The sequence below is a fragment of the Callospermophilus lateralis genome, chromosome 18 (assembly GCF_048772815.1).
Source record: "Callospermophilus lateralis isolate mCalLat2 chromosome 18, mCalLat2.hap1, whole genome shotgun sequence".
NCBI classification, from domain to species: Eukaryota; Metazoa; Chordata; class Mammalia; order Rodentia; family Sciuridae; genus Callospermophilus; species Callospermophilus lateralis.
Genome location: NC_135322.1, coordinates 63,211,194 through 63,231,304, shown reverse-complemented (window position 1 = coordinate 63,231,304; position 20,111 = coordinate 63,211,194). Strand labels below are relative to the sequence as shown.

The 20,111-nt window shown below is 59.5% G+C and overlaps 1 protein-coding gene across 2 annotated transcripts in view; it reads right to left on the bottom strand.

Annotated features, from left to right (window-relative positions):
• The window catches only part of Kiaa0513 (KIAA0513 ortholog), a 51,284-nt gene that overhangs the window by 19,060 nt on the left and 12,113 nt on the right, over positions 1-20,111 (bottom strand). For both annotated transcript variants that reach the window (XM_077105827.1, XM_077105828.1), the window contains exon 2: positions 1,486-1,963. In XM_077105827.1, the coding sequence (XP_076961942.1) occupies positions 1,486-1,814 (329 nt within the window). In that variant the 5' untranslated portion in view covers positions 1,815-1,963. The remainder of the gene's footprint in view (positions 1-1,485; positions 1,964-20,111) is intronic.

The window sequence follows — 20,111 nt, the reverse complement described above, 5'->3', positions numbered from 1 at the left end:
TAGGTGTCTGCAGAGGAGGCCGGTTTCAGTGTCGTCATCAAATTAAGTGGGGAGCCTCAGCACGGTGCTCCCAGGAGCACAGACGCATATCTAGAGCGTTAGACGTTGGATTATCGCATGACTCTCTCCTTCTCAAAGCACAGAGGACGCTGAGGCTGGCCTGCGTGTGAAGGGTCATCTGAGTCCTCCCTGCCACTCAGACGGGAGGCTGGAGCCTGGTAGCATGGTAGCAAACCTGGCTCTCGGAGTGTCACCAGGCCACGGTTCTCATTGCTGCTGCTGAGCCTGGACAAGGGTCCCTCAAGCGGGCTCTCTCACACTCCCGTGTGTGGGCGAGTGTCCCCAGACCTTGTTGGAAGGCAGCTCGCGCTCAGAGGGGCTGGGGGCCAAGACGGCACCTGTGCCAGCCCAGGCTCTGCGGTGCAGCTGGCCCACAGGCCCACACCCAGCAGGGTTTGGGGTGCTGCTCTGGATGCTGAAAATCAACCTCTACCACCTGGGACCCCGGCAGGACGGGGGCTCCCTGCCTGGCTGAGGCACTAAGCACCATGAGAGGGAAGAGCTGGAGGCCCTCCAGAGCCTGGCGCTCCTGCTGCCGCGCCCTCAGCTCGCTCCTCCAACAGAGGTGCCCACAGGGACCCTGCACAGCAGCTGCTCAGGAATTGGTCACCCCTGCACTCCCCAGGAGGCAGAATAAGACACGGTATTGGACACTTGCCACCCGTGCCTCCCCGTGTGATCCCAGCAAGCAACGCAGCCGCCTGCCAACCACGGCCCTGATGAGACCGTCGATGGGAAGAAACCACTCAGCACCAGGCTCCACGACTCCCCGTGGACACAGCGGAGAGGCAGGGTTGGCAGAACAGGAAGTGGTGACCCCACAGAGCCAGCCCCTCCCCAAACCTGACTTGGGAAGCACAGAGAAAACTCTGGAACGAGAGGACCAGCAATTGGCAGAGCACATCGGGATTACAGAGGACCCGTGCAGTTTCCCGCCATCTGACCGGCCACGGGGTGCTGCCCACACAATAAGAGGCCACTGAAGGTAGCGCGGACAGTCCTGTCCTGCCTGGAATGCCCACGGAGGCGTTCACAAGGTGGGAGGTGAGTGAGGACACTAAGGGGAAGGGAGGATGGACGGTCCACTACAGCTCTGCCCGGTGCTGACAGGACTGTATGAGTAGGGGCCAGGGGCTGGACAGGGAGGGGACGGGGCTGGATGGGGCCGGAATGGCTGCCCTTGGGCCCTCTAGCATCTCCCAGGGCCCTGCACGTGGTGGGCTGGCCTTGGCAGCTGGTGGGACTATTTCCGGGTGGGGCCTGGGCTTGGGTGTCCCTGAGAGGCTCCCTCATGACCTGACCGCAGCCCCGGGGACTGAGAGCCGCTGCACCAGCCCCACGTGGTCCCTGGGAGGAGGCTGAGCCTAGAGCAGAAGGCACGTCCCCGAGCCTGGTGGCAGGGCCAAGCTGACCGTCGCGGCCTACCCTCCTGAGAAGACCTTCTCCACGTAGCCACGCATGAACTCCCGCGATGCCAGGGCGTCCTCGTCCTGGGCCGACTCGGCGCTCTGGCCGGAGGAGAAGGACTCGTTGGAGGAGGAGCGGCGGTCCTGGTCCCAGGACGGGTGTGAGGGCGACTCGCCCACGTCGTTCTCGCTGTCCGCGGACTCGGTGGTCTCGCTCTCTGAGGCAGCGTCCCCCAGGGAGCCATCCCCGTCCTGCAGTGTTGAGGGCGCTGCCTCCAGGGGAGGGGCGGTGGGCGGCTCCGTCCCAAAGTCAACCAGGGAGCCCACGGGGACCTCGGGGGCCTCCATGGTCTGGGAGGGTTGTTGAGGACGACGCTGGTGGAACCCAAGGTGGCTTTCCAGGTGTGTCAGCAGGAGCTTGCCACGTACATGCAGGTGGCCTGGGAGCTGCGGGCCACCACGGCAGCCCTCTGAGCAGCTCAGTGGCCTTAGGGCATCTGCGGGGGAAACAGAAACAGACTCAGCACAGGCAGAGATTCGGCTACCACAAGGCCCACGTTTGCAAGTTAGGACAGGTGTCTCGTTTGCAGAACCGCGAGGCCCCTGCAGCCACGGTCCTTGTCACTGTTAAATAGCTGCTGCACGACAGGCAGGTGGTGGGCACTCGGTAACACACAGCAAATAAACACCAGCAATCAGGGCTCCTCCGGCCGCTCAAAAGCTCCTCTGGGCTTTCAGGAAAAGCACCTTCTGCCCCTTCCCACCCCCGCACAGCAGACCCAGGCCACGGCCAGGCAAGGAAGCACCCACCTGAGCTGGAGCAGGTCACCAGGGAACAGCCTCGTGCTGGGCAGGCACCCGGCCAAGCCCCAGACTCCCCAGGCCTCCTCCTCATCCCTCCCTCCAGCCAGAGCCGCAGGCCCTCCACACCCCTCAGGCCCTCCAACGGTTCCTGAGCTCCCCTGCTCTGTCCAGCTCCTCTCCCTGGGCTGCCGCTGCTAGAAATGGACGACCCCTCTGGTCCCTGGGTTCTGCAACCCCTGCCACTCCCCAAGGCCACTCCAGGATTCCACACAGACCACGAGGTTCGGCTTCTGAGAAGCTTCCCTCCACTGTTTAAAATTAACTGCGGGCTCTTCTCTGCCCCACAGCTCGCCTGCATTTCATTTTGACTCATTTCTACTTCTTCCCAGGGTGGACCCTGACCAAAGAGGTGCTCGTGGTAGTTTGCTGAAGGAATGAACAAGCTCATGGGGGCAGGGAGCGGGTGGCTTGGGTGGTGGCCCATGGGTGGCTCCAGGGCTAGACTCCCAGCCAGGTCCCCCACTGCTCATCCAGGAGTGCCCGGGCTGAGGGCAGACGGCGAGGAGAGGCAGCCCTCCTGGGGACAGCACCTCTGCAGCCTCTCTGCATCCCTGGCAGTCCACACCCCCAGGACAGGCTTCCGTGGGCACTGGGTCAGCATATTGCTGAGGGCAGCTGGCTATCAAGAGGCCCCTCCTGCCTCCTAGGAGCTCGCTGCTCATGCACCCACAGTGGATCCCTCCATGCTCCCCGCCCATGGGGTTTTTAAGTACCCTGAGTCAAAAAGACAGAATGGCTGGCTCTGGCCACCACAGTGGCAATGGCACATGCCAGTGGAGCCCCACCGAGCCCATCTCTGTCCAAAAAGAGAGAGGTGCAGAGCTCAGTTCAAGAGAGCTTTGTAGTGACAGGGCTCTGTAAGCTCAGCAGGCAGCAGTTAAACCTCAGAGCGTGGGGTGTGGGACTAGGCTGTGGCCGGCCCCTCTCCCCAGGCCAGGAGGCTGCGTCTCCGCCTCTGAAACAGCAAGGCTGGGTCAGATGTCTGGGGCCCTTGTGGAGACTGTGTTCTCTATCCAAAGAGCAGTAAATGGAAATGAAATGAAATGTATAAAGCAAAATGCGGAGTAAATTCTAACAATTCAATGCAATAGTATCAGCCAGGTATGACGCAGGCAGGAAGATATTTGCTTCAAGGTAAGTGAGCAAGGTTCCCTGTAGTTGGCATTTGTTCAATGCCCACTGGACGCCAGCCCTGCTCAGCCAGGGATGCTGAAGTGACAGGCGCTTCGTTTCACTACAGTGACACTGACGCACACCCTGGGCGAGCAGAATCGCAGGGCACTGGGCGAGCGCCCTCTCCTGCTCATTCTCACCCCATCAGCGGGCAGCAGAGACTCCGAGAGAAAGGGAGCCCTGCTAAGCGGCCAGGGAGGCGGCAGCGCAAACAGCTATGGAGCCACTTCCAAGCCTGCAGAGTCCTTGGGTGGGTCCTCCCCAGACACCCAAGCTGCCCGGTGCCTCCTCCGCTGGCTCAGGAAGCAGTGACAAAAGTACAAGAGGCACACAGTAAGAGGAAGCCCGGGGGCCAGAGGGTCTTTGAGGGGCAGCTTGCTCTGCAGCCCACCCTGACTGGGACTCTCAGCGGGGGTCACTCCTGTCAAGGAAGAGAATGCCAGCCCTATGTCGGAGCCTGGGAGGCCGCCTGCCCCCTCCAAGGAGGGCGAGATGACCGGCACTCTCACATGCTGACCTAAGGGACCCGTCGGGATGGCTGGAGGACACGGAAGGGGCCCAGCAGGGGTGACCAGAGCCAGCTGGGAGCTACCTGCAGACATGCAGGCCCAGTGGTTCAGAGCCTTTGGAGTTCCCAAGGAGAGCTGAAACCCACCACGTGAAGCTTCCGGTTTTCCAACAGCGGTGACTAGATTGACTTCAAACACGTCAGCCCAAACACCCTCGTCTCTGGGTCCCAGTCCCACCAGTTTGCCTTCCTCTACGTACAGGGGGACTCGAGAGCTCCTTCTGGTCCCCAGACCCGAGAAACTGGGTTTCCAGTCCCAGGGACTCTTAAGCCTGCAGACAGTGGACGCGCCCTCCTGACGCACTGCGGAGCTCCTGTGCAGAAGAGAGGCTGACGTGAGGCTGACGTGCCACCGTCACTTCAAGGCCCCAGGAGTCCACAACCAGCCCTCGTCCACGGCCCTTTACACACACCTGTGACGAGCCCTACCATGTGAGGAGCTAGGAATAGAGCCCAGTGACTCCTCGTCAGGCCGTGTGTGTGTGTGTGTGTGTGTGTGTGTGTGTGAGAGAGAGAGAGAGAGAGAGTATGTGTGTGTATAACTGAGTGTGTGTTGTATGAGTATGTGTGTATATATGTGTGTGTATATGTGTATATATAAGTGTGTATGAGTATGTGTGTTTGTGTGTGAGTATGTGAGTATGTGTGTATGTGAGTGTGTGTGTGTGAGTATGTTTGTATATGTGTGCGTGTGTATAAGTGTGTGTAAGTGTGTGTGTGTATGTGAGTATGTGTGTGTGAGAGTGTGAGTATATGTGAGTGTGTGTGTGTATATAAGTGAGTGTGTGAGTGTGTGTGTGTGTGTGAGTGTGCATACTGGGGAAGGTACTGTTAAAAGGAAAAACCTAACAGACCTTCAGGCTCTGGGTGCTGTGGACATGCTCTCGAGGTGACTGTCCGGGCGTGAGCTCTGGCCTCTGAGTTGGGGGAGGGAGGGTCATCCTGAGAAGGAGGACTCCTGACCCAGGAAAGAGCCCGCAGCAGGCCCGAGGGTAGAGCGCTGCAGGGCAGCTGCTCAGGGAAAAGAGGCCATGAGAGGCCTTGCTGGCCATGAGGGGGCCTGCACAGTGCTCAGGGTGTGGGGAGGGACATAAGTGCAGTGCTTGAATGGGGACAGCCAGAGGGGGCAGGGGCCGGAGGGGCAGGGGCTAGAGGGGGCCAGGGGCCAGAGGGGGCAGGGGCCAGAGGGGCAGAAGCCAGAGGGGGCAGGGGCCAGAGGGAACCGGGGCCTGAGGGGCAGGGGCCAGAGGGGCTGGGGGTCCGAGTCTGAGGAAAGGCTCCTGCCTGCCCACAACCCCCTCCCAGCAGCCCTTTCCCAGCCGCTGTCTGGCCCCGGGAGGAACCGGAACCGCGGTTCTAGAGCTGCACCCTGGCTCAGCCACCTCCCTGCTGGGTTTGCACAAACTCTGATTTCCTCAGCACCCCAGAGTGACCCAGCTGCGACTTCTCTAGTGGGTGGCCTTGAGCAATCAGCGAGGCAGGGCTCCCCGGGGAGAATCGGAACCTTGTGCAACCCAGCCCTTGCCCCAGACCCCAAGAAACCCGCCCCCATCTCCACGGACCAGCACAGGGGCTGCCCCTCCTGCTAAGAGGAGAGAGTGCCCAGCTCCCTGGGCAGTGACACGTGGAGGGGCCACCATGCTCACAGGCCAGTGATTGTCTCTCCCTGAAACTGCCCTGAGTCAAGGTGGGAGGCAGGGCAGGGTCAGGCAGGGCCACGTCCACACAGCAATGACAGCACATGGAGCAGGCCAGCCGCAAACCCAATGTCCTGATCCCCGTGTTGGCCAGCCCCGTGGGTCTCATGTGAGTGCTTTCCAGGACACGTTCCTTGAGGCAAGATTGCTGGTCACCAGGGTGCACAGTAAGGCTGGTGACATACCAGTCACCTACCCAAAGTCCCTCTGTGGTGACACCCAGGTGTGGGTTTGACAGCTGCCCCCAGCTGGCTCTCAGAGTCCAGGTGTGGAGGGCAGGTTCCTGGTGCAGGCGGGAGCTGGGCCCAGAGGCCACCTGGGTCTCTGAGGGGCCTCACTTCCTCCCCTACCTCGGAGGCATCTGGCCAGAGGAGCCCCACTGCTGGCCAGACAGAAGCTCAGCTCCCCTCAGCTGGGAAACGAGGCCATCTGTGTCCCCCAACGAGCAGGACCGTCAGGAGCCCAGTGGGGAGCAGTTCGGGAAGTCCTGGAAGAGCTCTGCAGAGCAGCGTTGATGGCATCCTCCCGGCTGGAGGGGCAGGAGAGGGGACAAGGACACCTAAGACCACTTAATTCTGAACGGCTCTGGTGGGGGTGGGGGTGGGGGGCTCGTGTGAGGAGCCCCACTGCAGCCTGTGGGTCTGATGGCATCTTGGGTGGCATGGTCAGATTAGGGCACCCCACTGTCTTCTGGAGCCACCTCCTTGGCTCCAGAGCTTCACCATGACAAAAACCAAATATATCAGAAACATCACTGTGGGACAGGGAGAGTGGCCGACGGAGGCTGACTCCAGGGTGAATCGGAGCCCAGTAAGCACAGGTGGCCTGTCCATAAGAAACTGCAACTGGTAATGAAATAAGAATGTTTTCCCTTTTGGAAATTCTCTTTTCAAATGGTGAACGGTGATTCCAAGCTGCCTGCATCCTGGCCCCCAGGACCTGCGACTGTATTACTGTACATGGCAAAGGGGACTTTGCAGATGTGGTTAAGGACTCTGAGATGGGGAGCCTGCACTGGGCTGTAGGTGGCCCCAAGTCTCGTAGAGAGTGCTCATCAGGGGCTGGGAGGGTCAGAGTCAGGGAAGGAGAAGTAGGGGGGGGGGCAGGCTGCCGGCTCTGAGGGTGGAGGAAGGGGCCAAGAGCCGGGGCATGGGCAGTGGCTGCCAGAGCCCAGAAAGACAGGGAAAGGGATTCTCCCTGCCTGCCCCGGCAGGAAGGAACCCTGCCGGCACCTCCACTTTCGCCCAGTGGGAGGGTTCTGAACTCATGACCTCCAGAAGCGTAAAAGCATTCAATGTGTGTCATTCAAAGCCACTAAGTACACAGCAGCCAGTTACAGGGGCAACTGGAAGTGAATACCAATGGCTGGAGTGTTGCTAGGTGGAGAATGCTTGTGAAGTCTGGACTTTCAGGTATTGGTTTAGCCCAGGGGTGCCAGAAAACCACAGCTGAGCCCTGAGGCCCGGTGGAAGTGGGGGTGGCTCTAGCCCAGGGCCCATGGGAGTCAGGCCCCTCCCCTACCACCCAAGCTCTGGAGTCCAGCCTGTGCCGCTGGCTGTTGAAGACCAGGCTCCTGCAGAGTGGCAGGGTCTGTGCGTTTCCAGAGGGGCTGGAAGCAGATGGGAACCCAACTCCATCAGTGTCCCCACTGCCTCTGTCTGGGAGCAGGTTTTCATCGTGGATCCGTATTTTGCATCTAGCCTGCGGCTCTTTCTCTCGGGCATCCACATGGGGCAGGTGAAGCCCTTTGAATGAGTCTCCTCTGTGTCCCTCACAGCCCCTATGTGGCAACCTGACCTCTGGGTAGTCTGTGTCCCAGGCAGACATCAGGCGAAGCACAGCCTGGCCTCGACTTCCGGTTTCTGCGCTGCCTTGAGACAAGTGCACCCCATCAATTACTAGATCATTGTTATCTGTGTTTGTTCAGCTGCTAAACCAACAAAATAATAACCGGTTTCCAGGAAAACTGGGCCTCGCCTGAAATAGCAGAGAGGGAGGAGGGCATTCTGCTCCCTGGAACAGCGGCTTAGTGCGGCCACCCAGGACCAGGCCACCGCTGTGGACGCTGGTGGAAAACGTAGGCTGCGGGGGTTCCTCGGGGCCCTCGGCCTCCCCTGTGCACAGCGCTCGCCGCACCTGAGCCTCGGCATCTCGGGCTGCGGGTGGGTGGGGACCGCTCGCGGGGCAAGAGCTCTTTTTGCTGCGCCAACTGACTCTCAGTTGTGCCCACAACTGCCCCTCACCTTCCTGACCTAAGAACCCGTGGCCTGGCCAGGGCTCGGCTGTGAGGCAGCCACATGGTCCTGGCTGGACGGCAGTCCCTGGAGAGGCACATGGAAACAGGCCCCCTGGCACCAGAACCTCTCGCACCTGAGACCACAGGACGCCATCTGCCCTGCCGGGAGTGCCCCGCTCGGCCCAAAGCTCCTGACAAACAGCTCAGCTCCACACCACGGGCTCTGAGAGGGGTGAGTCGGCCTCCAACCTGGAAGGCAGGTCTGACCGTCCAGGGCTGTGAGGCAGCTGTTGTTCCAGTGAAGTGAAACATGCCAAGTCACAGTGAGTGTCACGGACGTCCTTTTAGAGGTCAGCATGGTCAGACAGCTGCGCCCAGCTGCTCCAGGGCAGCTCACAGACCAGTGGGTCACACAGCTCATTACTGCAGAGGTGGCTGATCCCGCAGCCACGGCAGGGGAGCACATGGGCTCTCCAGTCCTTTGGTGCTGATGAATCTGCCTGCAGAGACACTTTCCCCAGATGCTGAGCGTGGAAACACAGTTGTCAGAAGGTCCCCATGTGAGGACACCAATTACCATAATGACAAGTCTCTCACAAGGTTCACACGGGGTGGGGGGGGCAGAGATGCAAGGCCAACGTTTCTTTGACCAACTCTCCACAGTCTGGAGGCTGCATGGTACCGATCTGGTGCAGGTGTTAGCTTGGGGCTTGCTCTGCATGGAGATAAGGCCTCCCGACACACAGACCTGACGGACGTCTGTGGGGTGCCTCATTCTCGAGGGCCGGAGGGCTCAGAAGGGCTTCTCAGAAGGGCTTCCATCGCAGGCTGGGGTCTGCGGGAGAGAGCCAGGGTGCTGCAAACCGACCCCATAGCTGAACAGGGCTGCACGCACAGCAGCCAGGGTCGGAGCCTGGCCTGTGACCTGGACATAGCGGCATCTGGAAGTGGGTGGGGATGTTCTCACGCACAGCCCTGCCCTGCGAAGACAAATGCCAAGTTCCCAGAGGAGGACACAGTAGAGGCCCGCACCCATCCCCCAGGAGGGTAGGCACTCCGGACCACACAGGGCGGTCTGCTTCCTGGCACATTTGAGTGGCATTTGGCAGGAATGTTCAGTGCCCTTTGTGGCCCAGGTGCTTGGCGTTAGGATGACCCTCATCCGCGGAAGTTCCTGCAGTCGGGAGGCTTCCCTGTTGTCTTTGCTGCAGGACCTGGCACTGCGAGAGGGCAGCTCGGAGAACACTGCCAAAACCCTCGGTCCAGGTTCAGGGGTGATTGCATCCTCGCGGCCCCGCTGTACAGTGTCAGTTTGGGGAGCACTGCACGCTGCAGCACTTCCTACCCGGCCCCTGTGAGCCTCACGCTTCCTCCCACGGCCTCTGTGCACTGGACGGAGGAAGGCAGTGTGAGTAGGACTGTCGGGATGTCCTGCTGCCCGTGTGTCCTGTCGCTGGAAGGAGAAAAGACTCCAGGGTCCTGACGATCTCTGGTTCGGTGACGTGCACAGGCACTGGCCCAGAGCCGCTCTGCCAGCCTGCAGGGGGCCGAGAAGGCACGACTCTGGCCTCCGTGGGCCTGCGGTGGGACCCAGCAGAGAGGAGCCTGTTCAACAGACCCCCAGCACTCACGGTGACAATGCCTTCTGCACAGGTGCCGTGTGCAGAGCAAGACGCGAAAGAGCATGACCCGCAGCCCAGCCTCGGAAGGAGCCCGTCCCAGCAGGGCCAGCTGAGGATCTAAACGCCTGGGCAATGGACAGAGGGGACCCCACCATGATGGGGACCAAGGGTTAGGGGACAGGTGGCTCAGAAGTGGCCAGGGGCTCACCCAATGGAAAGAGACTCCTGGGGGAGCAGGGCTGGGCAGGTCCTGGGTGGGGAGATAGGCAGGGGGTGTCCGTACCAGGAAGGCCCCAGGGTAGCCCTGGACACTCTGTGACCCTTTGGCTGCTACCTGTGGTGGCACATCAGGCGCTACACAGTGTCTCGTGAGCAACTTCATCACTCACCGTCTTGTCCTGAACGGGAACCAGAGGCTTCCAGGCTGCCCCAGAGAGCAGGACGGGCACTGCTCAGAGGTGGCCTCAACACCGCTGGTCACAAGGGGCTGAGGGTGGGAGGGGCAGGGAAGGGTCCGGGGTGCTGGTGGCAGTTAGGGGTCCACGTTCAACATCCTGGGCGCAGGAGCTCACGCCGTCCTCCACAACACACCCAGCTCTCCCGAGTCCCAGGTGCCTGCGGGACGTACCCATCGAGTGGACGGGTGACAGCCTGGAGCTGCTGGGAGGGTCTGGGCTGGAAGTGGGCTTGGGGGTCGTGGGCCAGATGCACACACAGCACAGAACCAACCGGAGCGCAGGGAGGGCCCAGCAGCAGGGCTGACCCCGAGGGCTGGAGGGGCTGGGGACGGGGGAGGCAGGGATGTGAGGAAGAGAGCTGTCCTAGAGGAGAACGTGCCCATGGTCCCTGAGCCCTGTGCAGAGAGCAGCCTGAGGTGGCATGGGTCTGGGCCACACCAGGGGAGGAGACTGAGACGAGCCTGTGCCCAGCACACGGCAGCCCAGCTGAGCCTCTGCATAGGTTCTGAGCCTCTGTCTTGTCCCAGAGGGAATCAGTGTGACAGGTTGGGGGGTGGGGAGAAGAGGGGGAACCGCGGGCTCAAGGGGGAGACGGCAGGTTCTGAGAAGCAGATCCAGGTAGATACCTAGAAAGAGGTCCCGAGGGGCTCCCTGAGGCCCAGAGATGGGGCAGTGAGGACCGAGCTCAGGAGCTGGTGTGCGAGGCGGCCTCAGAGACCAGGAACACAGAAACAGTGCTCTGGGATTTAGAAAGTACTGGACCAGCTCATGACAGCTTCAAGGACCAGACAGAAAAACACGGCTGAGCACTCAAGTGCATTCATAAGCACTTTCCATTGCCCTAAAAGATACCAAGTCTTTCTCCTCCCTGTAAGAGCTCGGAAGCCAGGTGGTCCTGCCATCGCGCCCACAGCCAGCACGGGCTGATGTCATCGATGGGAGCAGCCCCCCCTTTTTTTAAACACCCCCAACTCTTTTTATTATTTTGCAACAGGGTCTCTCTGACAGAGCTAAAGCCATCTAACTTGTGATCTTTCGGCTTCAGCCTCCTCCCAGGTAGCTGTGATTACAGGTGGGCACCCGACAGCCCTCTGTTCTACTCAAACACACAAATAAATAAATACAAAAGTGCATGCATCATAATCACCTGCTCCCTGAGTGATCATAAAATGACCACGTGACCTCCACCCACCACAGGATGCAGAATGTCACTGAGTCCCCATGTCCTTCCCAAAGGGGAAGGGGGGTGTCCCTGGGAGCAAGTCTGGGGAGGATGGCCTAGTCCTGTGGTCACACCCGCTGCCCAGCCCCCACTGAGACACCTGTGCAGACAGGGCTCTGCAGGTGAGGAAGCTTAAGGGACATTTAACCAGCGCTGCTGCTGTTTCCCTCTCTGTATGGACAAGAGCGACACATGGTAACAATTATGGACAAGAGCGACACATGGTAACAATCTACCTCTTGCAGTTCTGGAGCTTGTGCTTTCAAAAAGGATAGAATAAATTCTAAGAACAAACTGAGATAGCTGAGGGGCAGCTGTGAGCTCTCAGTAGTGCATCAAGCATCAGTTCTCCCGGCCTTGGCCTGATGGAGGCTGCTGAGGACCCCCTGACCCCCTGGCCCCCTGACCCGGTCAGCGGGAAGACTCCAGCCCCACAGTGGACTCTAGGATCCGGCCCACACCTGCATCAACTATTCAGATGTGAATGCAAATAGCATGTTGATGGAGCCCAGGGCACAGAGAGCCCAGAGGGTGGCTGACAGAGGACATGGGCTCAGGACCACGAAGTCTTTGGCGGACCCTAGCAGCGGACCTCACTATGGGAAATTCACTCACTGGCTGGAATTTGCTGAGCACAGCTGTGCACCAGGCGTGCTGTAGAGACAGCATGATTTCTGCCCTGGAGCAGCCCAAAAATGAGGAGAGCAGGAGTGTGACATTCTGGTTTGATGCTAACACCGGCAACCAGCTCTGAAGTGACCTTCAATGCACTGACGGAAGCACCTGACCCAAAACCAGAGTGACGACTGGGCGCAGCTCTGCTTCTGCTGGTCACACGTGCCGCGCACCTCCTGTTCAGTTCCCGGGAGGGACGAGTGACTTCCCTTCCTACATGCATGCTGTGGGTACCGCCCGCGGCCCAAGGATCCGCACACGTGGTGACCCTAACCCTGAACTCCAGAGCTTAGGAGTCGCCACTTAAGAAAAAGGAAAAAGAGAAAATCTTGCGAAGACATTTTAATTAAATACACACCTGTGAGACTTTCAAAAGGAAAAAGGAGAGTGTCATCCTGCACCGGGGCCCACGCACTGGAGCATCTGGAACGTGTCCACCACTCCAAACTCAAGCCCAGCTGCGCCGCGAGGGCGTCTAGATCACATCACAGAGTCACCCAGGAAACTTCACTTGGGCCACCAGGCAGATTGGGCGCTGCGGCAGGGCACGGCGCCCTGACGGGGACCGTCCTGCACTCTCCTTCAGGAGAGCCGGAAGTGGAAGCGGACAGCTGCTTGCTCCCAGGTTGATCCCAGGGAGGGCGGTGGGCCTCGCGGGCTTCTGTTTCCTCCGAGGGAACACTTTCAGAAGCTTCATGCAGATTTCCTCTCTGTGAACGTCACATGGTCACACCTGAAGCCAGCTCCTAGCTCATGACCTCCGGAAAGAAGGAAACCTCTAAAATGGTCCATGGTTCACAGGAAAGAAAAGCTAAGGGACCACGTGCTTGTCCCCAACCCACAGGAGAACGAGAGGGCTGGATCCTCCACAAGACGCACCTCAACTGTGGCCTCGCTGGGTCATTCTTTTAAGCGGCTCCAGTGCATGGGCCCTGGTACAGATTGGGAGCAGGGGGCGTCAACTTGCTCCTAGAGCCTCCTCCCTTCACTCGGCTCCAGCACAGAAGGTTCCAGAACAAGCCCCACTCCATACCTTGCCCAAACCCAGAAGGATCCAAGAGTTCCGTTGGCCCCAAGTGGTCAAGGAAGAGGAAGCAGAACACAGGCCCAGCCCCAACTCAGAAGCCGGCCCCCTGAGGCGTCAGAGGTGCAGCCTGCGCTGTACTCATGTGGAATCTGTCACAGGTGGGTCCCCAATCACAACTGAGCCGCCAGCTCAGGGCAGTGAGGCAGAAGCAGGCAGCCTTCCCGGGAATCATCAATATTAACTGAGCGCCGGGGTCGCTGCCAGGCATGGCCTCCCTTGGTGGACAGCGGCAGTTCTTTCACAAAGGACACAGCTGACAATCTGGAGACGGCTGGATGCAATTTGGACAGACTGGGTTGGCTTTCCATCCTCTTGGGAAATTTGGCAAAATAAATGAAAATTTCCCCAACCATTGTACCAGAGGTAGCACACTCAGTCACTGAACTGGCACAGGTGCTGGCAAGACGGGGGACGTGTGCCTTCTCCAGAGCCCACAGGAGGCAAGGGGCGGACACGAGCTTCATCCCTTCCCTCCAGGTTTGGCACTCTGTTCCCAGTGGCCCAAAGAAGGGCCAGAGCACAGAGCCATGCACAGAGGACATCTGTGTCCCTGTGGGAGAAGAGACCAGCTAGCCTTCCTGGAAGCAGGCGTCCCTGGCAGGCCGTAGGAAGCCCTCTGTCCTCCTACCCAGGACACCTGTCATCTCTGGCCGGCAGTCAAGGAGCTCTGCGATCTGGAGCTGGTCAAAGCTGCCCACGCAGATCTCCAGGGGCCAGTGCAGAGGGGACACTGCTGCTATTCAGAAGCAGCCTCCTGGAAGCACTCGGCTGGCAGCACCAACAGCCCTCTGCTTGCCCCAGGCTGCCCCTGCCCAGGCCGGTCCAGCTCTCTTCCCTTCCTGACACGTGCCTGCTGCCCTGGAGGACCCCGGCCAGTCCAAACCCTGCTCCTCCTGCAGATCGGGGCGGCTGCGCGACTGCGCTGTGTTCTGCAGGTCGTCTGTGGCTGTTGGGAATCCTCCCTGATGATGCGGAAGTAGGTTTAATGACATTTCAGAAGCCTACCTGCTTGTCCCATCCCATGGCGATGACCCAGGCGGCCCCCGGCACCTCAACACGCCAGGATTTATAACAGCAAAAACCAAAACAGCCTAAATGTGCAACAAGAAGACACTAAACTTCGCCACATTAATTCTGGTACTTCACTGAAATATGAAAGAACGATAGTGACAAAGTGACATCCGAAAAACTTCTATGTTAAATAAGAATGAAGGGAAAACTGAAAACCGAGATGTGAGATGATCCCGTTCCTGTGGTTACCACTGAGGGAAGAGGATCCAGGCCACCGCGTGGCAGTCCCACCTGCCTTCCTACACAGTCACCCTAAGGCCAGAACCAACCAAGGAAGACCTTGTCAGTGACCAGAGAGCCACAGGGACTCCAAATGCCTTGCTTATTCGGCATCTGGGGACACTCAGGACCAGAGTCAAGGGGCCAGGCACTCTGGCAAGTGGCCACTTCCCAGGGCATCGTTGCTCTGCCCACAGGTAGATGGAGGTGAGGGTGGGCAGTACCAAGAGCCACCTCCTTCAGAGGGTCTCAGCCCAGTCAGAGCCATTCATTCATCCATCCATCCATCCACAATAGCTTTGCACACGCACATGCACGCGCACTTTCTAACGCGCTCACTCCTTTACCCCCCAGCTCGGACTCTGCAGCAGGAGGCCGTGCACGCAGGTGACCGCGGACACCAACACTCCTCGATTAAAGACCATTCTCAGAAAAATCTTTGTCCCCGTCTCCACCTTGCCCTTTCTAATACGGCCTGAGCGTTCCTTATAGACCTGGAGTGTTCTGTCCCTCTGGTCTTGGAGTACGGGCACCTACTCCTCGACCTGGAGACGGCCTGGGGTGGACCCAGTGTGAACACAACGTCCACTGATTTTCCACAAGAGCCTTAAAGTCACAGAGGAAAGTCCCCGTGCACAATGCACGCAGCGTGCCTGTGTCCTGCCGCGGGCCCAGGTCAGGTGAGGGTCTTCCAGTTGGACACCGTGTTGGTTTCAGATTTGGGAGTATTTTGCATTTCCAACTTTCTGATTGGGGGTGTCGCACCTGTGTTCCTGGTGGAGAGGAATGAACCTCCTTTGGCTACAAACTTATTTGCTCCAACTTGAGAGTCCAAGCAGGGGCTGAGGACCCCTTCCACTCTGTACGGAGGGACAGTCTCGAGGACAAGGGCTCCAGAGATCCCGGTGGCTCTGCCTGTCGGGACTCATGCCAGCACTTGCCTAACCACCCACCGTTTCCTCTTTCCCCACACAAACCGCAGTTTTCCTGGGCCAGATACATCCTGACTTCCTCATTTCTTGGTCTAACCCTGACTCTCTGAGGCCTCTGAAGCTGGTGTCCTCCTGTGAGTCAGTCCCACCTGCCCGGTCTCACCTCTCCAAGTGACTTCAGCACCTGGGCAGAACAGGCAGAGCCATCGTAGCAGGTGAGGGAGAGAACCAGAGAGTGCTCTACTACCAGAGTGACAGGAGTCTGCCATTCACCCCCGAGTGTCCCCAGCCTGGACCAAGGAGAGCCCGGGAGCCAAACGCAGCAGCATTGTGGCCAGAGAGCCCCGGGCTTGGCTTGAGGAGCGGGACCTGGCCGCCTGGTTCTCATGCAGTGGGCCTGGCCCCCGGGGGTCCCTTTAGTCCTCTCTCTCCTGCTCTCTGTGCCTCAGACCCAGGTGATTCCAGCACACAGCGGGGCCTGTGAGCAGGGACCCAAGACCCTGAGGGCAGGAACCCTCCTTTCCAGTTGAAGCCTCAGTGGTCAAGATGGTGGAAACCCCCGTTTCTCTCCCTGTCCTCAGGCACAGTGAAAGCAGAGCCCTGTGTGAGGAGCCCCACCTCCTGGGGAAGGGAAGTGAGCCGTCCTCCTGTCCGGTTCTGCTAGTTACCCACAGTCATCTGGGGTCTGAAAACACTACACAGAGATTTTCAGAAATAAGCAGTTCTTAATGCCCTTCTGAGTAGTGCAGTAAAGTCTCAGGCTGCCCCATTCTATCCTGCCCAAGAGCTGCAGCGTATCTACCCTGTGTATGCTACCCCACTGGTAGTCACCGAGTAGTGTCGGGCATGGGGCTTGTGCACAAGGGAACCTGGTCTTGTGTGTGTGTGTGTGTGTGTGTGTGTGTGTGTGTGTGTGTGTGGTACTAGGGTTTAACCCAGAGGTGCTCTACTCCTGAGATTTATCATTGGCCCTTTTTGATTTTGAGACAGGATCTTGCTAAGTTGTCCAGGTTGGCCTCAAACTTGCAATCCTCCTGCCTCTGCCCCTTGAGTAGCTGGGATGGTATGAGTGGGCACTGGTGTTACTTAAATGGCCCCAAGTGAGGCAGTAGTGACACTGGTGGTTCCACTGCAGTGTGCTGTCACAAAGGTCCCTTTTGCTACTGCCATTTATGTCCTAGTGAGCCTGATCCATGGTCAGACTTCACCAGAGGGACGTAGGAATAGGAAGAAATCACGGCATCCACAGGGGGTCGGATGGGCCCACCCAGGATGGGGACACTGTGGGAGAACACGGCAAGGGTAGGCTCAGGACAGCTGCCCACAAGGTCACGGGAGCCCCTGGCGGAGTGACATGCGTCCCCCTGGGGGGCTCTGGGTCCTGAAGGCCAGGAGTGGTCACCACCCGGTTGCAGAACAGCTGTCGAGTGGCTCACGGGGCCATGGGACCAGCCAGGCAAAGGGCTGGGACACAGTAGAGTTGGAGGCTCACGGGAGGCCAGGAGGACTCAGAACCTGACCCCAAACTGTCGGGCTGCAGGGTGCCGACACTCCCCAGGGGCTCGGCAAGGCCGTGGCCCCTCACTCCACTCAGGACGTCGGGTCACCCCACTCCACAGCAGAAGGGCCAGGGAACGGCTGGGCGGGACATCTCCAGCCAGGACGGCACAGCCCTGCCCAGCCGGCAAGGACATCAGGGACACTCCTGAGGCCAAGGGGAAGCTCAGTCTCAGGAAGGAAAATGAAGACCAAAGAAAACAAAGTGGAAACTTTAGAACTGGAAACACAGAAATGGAAATTTAAAGACCTATTGGCTACGCTCAAGGGCCAGACGAAGTGGACAGAGCAGAGTCACGGGCACCGAGAGGCACAAACAGACCCAACCTGGACGGCGAGGGGAAAGGGTTCAAGGGAACCGACCTGGGGACGGTGGGGGCAGGAGGAGGACAGGAAGAGCCAGAGGAAGGAAAGACGGGCGGCCAAACCTCCGAACGTGGCAAAGGGCTGAACCTGCAGACGCAAGCAGCTCGCTGGACCCCCGGGAAATCACGCAGAGGAACTCCTGGAATCCAGGGGCACCCAGCAAGCTTGGCAGCCACGGAGAAGCCTGAGGGTAACGACAGGCAGAGGGCCTGCTCCCAATTTACCAACCTCCTCAGACAGAGGGGACCTGACACCAGGAGGCCCAGAACACGGAGGAAGGAGGAGGGACACCCAACCAGGAAGCCTGGCCAGTAGCAGGAGAGTGCGTCTCCTCCTGAGGTCTTTCAGATACCCCCAGTACTCGGAAACAAAGATTACAGTACAGGCTCCAGAGGTCTTTAGTGAATACAGCGGTACAAGTGAGAACTACCACATAACGGGAACCACGTGGTCGGTCTGCACATCCCACTTCCCGGGGTTAGATACAGATTGTGTGTACGCCGCGATCCCTCGACACGCACACGCACCATACGTAAAGCAGAAGCTCGACAAGGCCAGGCGCGGTGCCCGTGTCTCTACGGGGACTGGCAAGGCTGAGGCAGGAGGAGGGCAAGTGGGAGGCCAGCCTCAGCAGCTTAGTAAGACCCGGCCTCGAAATAAAAATTAAAGAGGGCCAGGATGTGACTCAGCGGTAGAGCGCTGGCCAGCAGGCACGCGGCCCGAGCAACTGAAACAAACCAACGAAAACCCTACAGCTATCCTCAGAGGAAACGCAGAGGCCTGCTCAAGGAATCCTGAGGAGCCCGGGCGGGAGGGGAGAGGAAGAGGGGCCACAGAGAACCCACGTGGCAGCTTCACTCCCAGCGGAAACAACAGAGCTCCACACTTGGAAACCAGACAGCCCCAAGGCCCAGGAGGAAGTCCCGGGAGCGCCCCTCCCCACCAGCCTGGACCAGGGCCCTGGCTGCAGGGGGTGCAGCTCTCCCTCTCACCCCCTGCCGGACCCTCTGGAAGGACCCCCTCCATCTCCTGGAGGGTGGACCTCGCCTCACCTTCCTTGGAATTCTTCCCAGAGGCCCGGAGCTTCTCACAATGATACGTGGGGCCAGGAAGGGGACCTTGCCCAGCAGCCCCCTCCCGGGCATCTGTCCAAGGAAAGGAAAACTTACTTCTCTAAAACCCTGCGACCGCCCAAGGTTTGTCGCAGTTCTCCACAACCAGCAGACACTGGAATCAGGCCCAGGGGGCAGGCGGCCCACCTGGGGGGCCAGGCTCCTGCCTGCTCAGCCAGGGGCTCCTCTGCAGCCCAGGTCAGCCTCAGGCGAGTCACGCAGGCAGAGAAATCCTTCTCAGAGGCCCAAGGGGCCACAATTGCATCTCTAGGACCTTCTCCAAAGACGGAGAGAAGCCCTGCCAGGGGTTGGCCACAGGGAGGTGTGGAGAAGATGGGAGGGCCCCAGGGAGCTTTGGGGTGACAAAACGGTGTCCTAATGTGGTAGTGATGACACGAAGCTGCACATTTTGAAATGTGCGGCAAAACAGGTCAGATTTTCTGGGTGTGGTTGGTAGCTCATGCTTATAATTCCAGCAACCCAGGAGGCCAACGCGGGAGGATGGCAAGCTTGAAGCCAGCCTGGGTGACGAAGTGAGACCCTGCCCCACAACAAAAGAGGAGGGGGAGGTAGCACAGTGCTGAGCACCCCAGGTGATTTCCCAGTATCTTTTTTTTTTTTTTTTTGAGAGAGTGAGAGAGGGAGAGAGAGAGAGAATTTTAATATTTATTTTTTAGTTATCGGCGGACACAACATCTTTGCTTTGTATGTGGTGCTGAGGATCGAACCCGGGCCGCACGCATGCCAGGCGAGCACGCTACCGCTTGAGCCACATCCCCAGCCCTGATTTCCCAGTATCTTAAAAAAAAAAAAAAGGGCCAATTTTACTGTGAATTAACGCAGTAGTCCCTTACCTAGGAAAAGGGACCCTGGGACCCCAGCCTCCTCGGCTGCATGGCTGCAGCACTCACCAGGACCTGGCCCAGTGTGGGTCCTAGAGCTGCATCCCTTCCTCCCAGCTCTTCCTGCCGAGAAGGGGATGAGTCACCCCAGCTCTGCCAGCCCCAGCGCCACTCCCGCCCACAGCTGGCCGCCCTCCTCTGCAGGAACTCCCGCAGTTGCAGTGCCTGTGAGGACCCTGAAACACAGGGGGGCCCATGGGGGCCCGGGGGACGCAGGAGGCGGAGTGGGCTCGCTGGCTGAGCTCCAAGGCCCCTGCCAGGGCAGGGTGTGGAGGTATGCTGGGGCCGGGCCTTCTCACCTTCCATGTCTCAGGAGGGTGCTCTGTACCCCAGGGGCCTCTTAGTCCTAAACTGCGCAGGGTAAGGAGCAGTTGAGAGGACAGCCATGTGGGGGAGCCTGGGCCTGGTGGGGGTGCCACATGCAGAGGGTGTCACGTGTGGAGGGTGCCATGTGCGGAGGGTGCCCCGGGCGCAGGGTGCCGCTGCCCGGTGAGGAGGTCAGAGGAGAGAAGAGATGCGGAAGCGAGCCGCTCAAGTGGCCTGGGCAGATGCCGGCTGCTCCCTGCACAGGAGAGCCAGCAGTCCTGTCCTGGGTGCCTCCCCACCTGACTCCAGATGCCATACGATGACTGCCACCTGCCACAGCCCTTCTGGCTCTCCTCAGGTGGCTGCCACTCTGGGTGCACCTGAGCAGAGCCTTCACGTGCCCTGCACACTGGGCGCTCAGCCATGGGCTGGAGGCCACGCCAGATACAGAGCCAGCCCACTGTCAACCCCAGGAAGGTCCAGCAGCCACCCATGGCCACGGACCACTGACACAAGGAGGTGGGGACGGTCACCCTCTGCAGGAGGCCAGGGGTGGTTTCACTCCCCACCTGGAGAAA